This window comes from Carya illinoinensis, chromosome 15 (genome assembly GCF_018687715.1).
Source record: "Carya illinoinensis cultivar Pawnee chromosome 15, C.illinoinensisPawnee_v1, whole genome shotgun sequence".
In the NCBI taxonomy this organism is placed as follows: Eukaryota; Viridiplantae; Streptophyta; class Magnoliopsida; order Fagales; family Juglandaceae; genus Carya; species Carya illinoinensis.
Window position 1 is genome coordinate 38,867,213 of NC_056766.1, and position 6,920 is coordinate 38,874,132.

General features: G+C 34.6%; 1 protein-coding gene across 3 annotated transcripts; it reads right to left on the reverse strand.

Annotated features, from left to right (window-relative positions):
• Window positions 1–2,467: 2,467 nt before the first annotated feature.
• Window positions 2,468–6,202, reverse strand: LOC122295346 (RNA polymerase II subunit A C-terminal domain phosphatase SSU72). 3 transcript variants are annotated; one of them, XR_006237980.1, is made up of 5 exons: window positions 5,860–6,202; window positions 5,138–5,283; window positions 3,449–3,567; window positions 3,169–3,368; window positions 2,468–2,668 (listed from the first exon to the last, which is right to left on the reverse strand). XR_006237980.1 is itself a non-coding variant. In XM_043104347.1 (4 exons), exons 1-4 carry the CDS (start codon window positions 6,072–6,074, stop codon window positions 3,267–3,269), a joined length of 582 nt encoding a protein of 193 aa, XP_042960281.1. In that variant the 5' UTR covers window positions 6,075–6,202; the 3' UTR covers window positions 3,034–3,266. The 3 variants fall into 3 exon arrangements, 1 of the variants encoding a protein (XP_042960281.1); XR_006237979.1 differs by having other exon boundaries at window positions 2,468–2,719; XM_043104347.1 differs by lacking the exon at window positions 2,468–2,668 and having other exon boundaries at window positions 3,034–3,368.
• Window positions 6,203–6,920: the final 718 nt, after the last annotated feature.

Below are 6,920 nucleotides of genomic sequence, written 5' to 3' on the forward strand. Positions count from 1 at the left end.
GATATTCTTTTGATTCATATTTATGTTGATAATATAATATTCGATGCTACTAATGAAAATATGTATCAAGTTTTTGCTAAGACTATGCAGGAAAAATTTGAGATGAGCATGATGGGAGAACTTACTTTCTTTCTCGGATTGCAAATTAAGCAAGCAAAAAGTGGGATATTCATCAATCAATAAAAATATATTAAGGAATTATTGAAGAAGTTTGGGATGGAAGGTGCTAAGGAAATTGGAACACCAATGAGCCCATCAACTAAATTTGATAAAGATGAATCCGGTAAGTCAGTTGACTCGAAAATATATCGAGGTATGATTGATAGCTTATTATATTTAACAGCCAGTAGACCAGATATTATGTTTAGTGTATACTTATGTGCACGCTTTCAGTCATCTCCAAAAGAATCATATTTAATTACAGTTAAGCGAATTCTTAAATAACTTAGTGGTACAATTAACTTAGGGTTATGGTATCCTAAACACATATCTTTCGATTAAATCAGTTACACAGATGCAGATTATGCTGGCTGTAAAATAGATCGAAAAAGCACTAGTGGAGCATGCCATTTCTTAAGTCATGCACTAATTTCCTGGTTTAGTAAAAAATAAAATTTTGTTGCACTATCTACTGCTGAGGCAGAATATGTTGTTGCGGGTAGTTGTTGTGCTCAAGTTCTCTTCATGAAACAACAACTTGAAGATTATAAACTCATGTATAATCACATTCCAATCAAATGTGATAATACAAGTGCTTTAAAATCTTTCAAAGAATCCAATACAACATTCTAGAACTAAGCATATTGAAATAAGATATCATTTTCTTCGAGATTATGTGCAGAAAGGCGATCTAGTACTAGAGTTCACAAACACACACGATCAGTTAACAGATATTTTCACAAAACCTTTACCAGAAGATAGATTATGTATGATCAGAAGAGAAATAAGTATGATGCATGCTATGAATATATCTTAAAATATTTTCACAAAACCTTTACCAGAAGATAGATTATATAATTTTGTTATGACTAAAATATTTTTCTTATAAAAAAGTATATTCATAAGCTGATATAGATGATATACATTATATTATTAATGTAATATTAATGTAACAAAATCTGATTTGTAAGAAAAATTTATAAAATTGAATATTATAAATAAAATTATTCTATATTGATGATGTAGATTGTATATTTTCCACATTGACTCGTGAACAGAATGATTCTAAATTTATAAAGATTGAATGGAAGAAAGAAGTTCGTTTTTTTGTTGCATATGCTTTATCATTATTGATCATTAGTGTAAAAGCTCACGTACAATTTTTTAAAGAGCAATTGGAGCATCCAAATTTAATAATTGATTTGTTGCCCATTTCATTTACCCATTTGAGTATGAGCTAATGTTATTGATCATTTTTTTAACCATTATCTTTCGGCATCTCTTGATGTGACATAAAACTATTAATTCTTCCACAAATCTTCTTTGTTTTTGGTAATCCTTCATATAGTCATTAGAAATCATGTTAAAGAATAATGAAAGAATAATGAAGAATAGTTTTTTATGTTTGTAAAGGTAAAGCTTCTTAACTTGAGTCACTAACTACTAAAGTAGTGGGTTGTTTTTTTTTTTCCTTTTTTAAGAAAGAGAAGCTCTGACTTCTCTTTAGAAAAAATTCATCATTCCGTTCAGTTTCATTGGAGAGAAATGTGTGAATCTCGGCTCTACCTTCTTCTTCATTTCATTTTCTTTTTCTATTTCCTTTCCGCTACCTATATGTAAATTTGCTTATAAGGTTTTTTTTTTGGTCCGTTCAGATTTTCTTAGATCTACTGCATTTCAACCATGGAAAGTTGACACGCGCCCCATCATGACATTCCCTTGCCACCAATCTACTAGGAAAATGCAGAATCACACCCAAAATGTCGATGCGTGGACCTCACACAGGCTTGTTTATGTGCATGGTCTTCACACACCACTGCCCTCCAACAACTCCACTGGTTACACGCATCACACCAGCTAATTCCCCATTCTCCAATCCTTCAAATCGGCCCGACCCCACCTCCATCCCACCAGCACGAGTTGATTGTCCCGCCACCACAAATATGCTCTTCCAATGCCAATTTATCAAGTTTATTACTTTTCTTAACCCGTGATCTTGTTAAAGAGACTAAAGATCTTTCTAAAAAAATATCTCAAAACAACATACTGAAGTGCACCCGCTTACACTGTCTCCAGCGGTGGCTTACCTTCAAAACGTCTTTTAAAACGGTACCCTCCCAAAAAATTGGTCTCAAAACTCTTTTTTTTTTCCTTTTTTCACCTCTTTTGCACTGTAGTTGTTGTATTGGGGTATTTGTTGGGAAATCCTTCCTCCTAACATGTATCATCTTTTATTTTAATGAAGTTTGCTTGCTTAGAGAGAGAGAGAGAGAGAGAGAGAGAGAGAGAGAGAGAGAGACCTTCTGTCTTCTGAAAATATGTTTTTATTAATAAAATCCAGATGAGTTGGTTGTGCTCAAACAGTTCGATTTGAAGAAACTAAAAGGGTCAAAAAGGGCTAAAAGTTTGGTACATCCTACAAAGGGTATTGCTTGGCTCTTTCCACAATCAGACTGCATATCAAATCATATTTTCCTAATGCTTGCGCCTTGCAGCACGAAGGACACCCCTGCAGAATATTTTGCAAGTAATGCTCTCAACTGCTCCTAAAAAATCAGCCCTGGAAAAAAATGCATCAATATTTGCTGCCCTTAAAGAGGAGCAGAACCTCCCATGTTGTGACGAGATAGAAGAGATCATAACTCTAGCTACAGCCTCGAGATGATGTGAAATTTAAGGTGGAATGCAGTAGAAAGCACATAGTGGGGATTCTGGGTGCTGAAAGGACACAAATTCAGAATGATAGCAGTTCTTTTGAGCTTCCATTAGAAGCTGTGAGGTTTGAACGGTTTAAATTTTAATAAAGCTTGCCATGCACTTGGCAAGATTCCCTACTTTCTGACCAAGGGTATGGGGGGGAGAAACACAAGGGACTAGCCCCAGAATTGTCTATACTCTAGCAAGCACTAACAACTTACAATGCATATATGGACATGTAGCAAACCAAGATCAGAAACTTCTGAGCTTCATGTGAAACACAATATAATCCATTGAAAATGTAGTCAATACCTGATTCGACATGTAAGATAGAAAAATGGAAGGTAATGACAAACATCATCAGCAGGAATAGGGTTGGCATTTAAGAGATTTGGCGAGGGTATAGTTCTTCAATAGAAGGAGATGCTATACAATAGCTTCCGCCGCTGCTGTTTCTCAAAATTAGCCACTATATCATCAATCGAGTCTTCCCATGATTCTGACACTTCAATCTATGGAGAAAAAATGTCAGTAGAAAGTCGATCAGTATTATACATTAACCCTATAAAACTAGCATAAAGCAGACAAATACCTCTTGGCACAGATCCAAAGTAAGCCGAGCTCCTATGGCTGCCTCCTCATGGTTATCTTTTACCTCCAAATTAATCACTAGCACAGTTTTCAGAAGAACATGATCCCGGTTGTGAAGATCTGAAGGTAGAAACATTATGTGAACATTCTTCCACTAGAATTCATGAAGCTCTCACATTGCATGTGGGTACGCTTACAAACACCATATTGCTCTCTAGAAAGAGAAATGTCTCAACAGAAATACAGTTTACATCTTTCACAGCAAAATTTAATAAAAGTGATGAAGAGAACGAGAAAACCATTTAAGAAAATGATTTGGAACCACAATATCTTGAAAATTAAAGTTAGAAATCAATGAAGTCTTGTTGAGTTAGTATTGTGTCTTATTGTCAAGTTTTTTATGTTATTTTTTATGAGTAAGAAGCAGAGGATGTTAACCTGGTATATGGGAAGCATACATGAATCAATTTAACAAATCAAATAAAAAAGTGCTAAAAATCCTAAAATTAGAAATAAAAATAGAAACACAAAAATGGGCATTATTAATGATATAGGGTGTTAAGAACAAACAACTTCAACACCGTTTAACTATGACACCAATTTAATAAGCCTACACTTTTAACCCCTAGGGGTTGGCTCAGGTGGTAAAGGTCTTGGGCTTGGGGATACACTACTCCCAGGTCTAAGGTTCAAATCCCGTTGGGTGCAAACAACCCCTAAAAGCCATTAAACTAGGGGATTTTTCCCTTGAATTACCCGAGGTGCACTTGCAGGAAACTCCTTGCCAAGGCTTGTGCACCCTCGGAATTACTCAGAACGTTATTCCTAAAAAATCAGTGCAAATCAAAAAAGTAATTATAATAAGCCTACACTTTTGTTTAGTTCTTCTCAAGTTTAGAATTAGGGGCAAGTCCCAAGATTTCTATACTTGGGCAGCAGTACGGGGGGTTGTTTTTGGATCAACTCAAGACAATTGGAACCCGAGCCTGTTATAGTGAGGAGTTCTAGAGGCCTATAAGTATCGAAGCAACTCTTTTTTCAATGAGAGCTAGTTTTTTACAACTCCAGCAACGATGCTCTGTGAGGATCGTGTGACACAATTCTACATTTGCTGTTATTCATTAGGGAGTATAGGTCCAATACCTTCAAAGCCAACTAGCTCCTATTTGGCTTGGGAATGATCGGAAGACATACAGATCCACAGTTTCCTTGTTTACAAAATCTCCCAAGACAAGAAAGTTAGAAACACAACTTAACAAATCATTCTTACTGCATTTTCAGTTCTTTACCATGTTGGATAGTGAACAAACCAAATCGCTTAGGCAAAGATTAATGATTCAAGTCACAAAGTTGTTGCTGGACTGAGTGAGATCTCACGCAAAGAACACAAAAAAAAAAAAAAAAGTGAACAAACCAAATACATTCAAAGGAACTGTGGTCTTTGTTCTAGAGGATAGATACCAGTATCAAGTATTACACGCGTACTCCTCTTTTATGTGAAGAATTACACAAATATACTCGGGGAAATAATAACAATTGCAGATTCAAGCAATCTTCCCACAACTCAGAAACAAACGCCCAAAACGATAGGAGAAGCAACAGATAATGCTTTAATCATGCCATCTTTTGCATTATCATACCATTGATCCATATGATGCAAGTAACAAAATAAAAAGGGTAATGTACCAACCTTCAACGACAATATCAAAAACCTTTTCTTCAAATGTAAAAACCACGTCAAAGGAACCATCAGCAGCATTCTCTTGCCAACGCTGAGGAGCCAGTTTGACTGTTGAATTTCTTTTTAGCATTGGTAAAATACCGTTACGCTTGTAGCTGTACTCTTATTAAGGTTTCATTCTGCCACATAATCATTAACATGGTATAGAATGCTGAATGCAGAACAAGCACTCAATGTCCAATTCATTCGTCTAAAATTAGAAGCACTAGAATCAGAATAAAAGAATAGAATAATCAAAGTTTGAACTCCCAATAGTTAATCCGACAAATCATGTCATAGGACAAAAAAAACCTTCTTTGAATTCATAAAAGATTGATCTAACTGCCACTATTATTCATTAAATAAAAAAACCCAGAAGTCGCTTAAGTCATTGACATTTTCCAAGAGGGGTAGTTAATCAAAGCGTTCTAAAAGATCAAATGAGTAAACTTTCCACGAACTAGCGCATAATTAAGCAAGCTTCTTGTTGCCCAGAGGCTGCAGTGAAAATAAATTTAAAAAATCTTTAATTCCACGAGAATTTCCGGTCTTTTAAAGCATTAGTAGCTGAGCCCACAATAGGTAAACCAAACTTTTCCCTTCTTTAATTTTCACAGTAACCAATCAATCAGAGAGAAAAAAAAAATGAGTGAAATTAGAGGAGGAGAAGAAGAAAAAGAAGAAGAGGATACAGCTCAGAGTCTTTGCGCCTGAGATCTTCGTACATCTGCTTGTATGGGGTACCGAAGTCGTAGACGTTGGGTTCTCTGAGGGAGGGACCAGGGAGCTTAACGTGAGCCCCGGTTCCGTAAGAAGAGACCTCGAAGCCCTCCCTCTTGAGCAGCGAGTGCGCCTCCATGCTCCGGTTCTGGTTCGATGAGCACACCATGGCGTACCGGAATTTCATGCTGCTTGTTTTGGGGTCTAGTGTTCTACTCTGTCACCGTCACTCCCTCTCGACGAGTTTATGTCGGGCTTTTCACAGTGTCTGCTGAAATTTTGAATTTAGGTATTCACCGTTGCAATTGGGTCTGACGGGTTCGGTTTGTACCCATTTTACATAAAATGAGAAATTGAATTGGTATATATTGATTTTATAGTTTTTTAAATTGATTATGTATTGATTATTTTCATAAATCGATATTTTTAATTTTATTGATTTCAGTCTAATTTAGTCTGATGATTTATATAGTAATTTATAATATAGACTTAAAACATATTACTAATAGTAATATAGTATTAGACTATTAATATTAGGCTATAAAATGTATGTAATTAATATACATTAGTATATAATGTATATTAATATTACTAATTTACTAATGTACTTATCAAAAAAAAATATATTCAAAATTTATTAGACCATAAAATGTTATTAATATATATATATATATATTATGATTAAAGCATATGATCAAATAAATTTTCATATTTAAGATTAAAATTTTATATATAATAACATTATCTTATATATAATTATAATTTATATTATTATAAATTATATTTAATATTAAAAAAATATTATATATAATATTAAAAAAATTAATTAAAATATATAATACAGCGAACCGGTCCGATTTAGTCTTAAAAAGCATAGAACGGGAGTCGAACCAGTACTAGCCGGCTTTGGAACTAAGGAAACCGGTCCCTATTAAGCCACATATTCAATATGTGTCACCAAAGATATTGCTTGTAACTGACTCTACCAATATTTCCTCAATCACTATTGAAGCACCTGCCACGTCACCAAGCA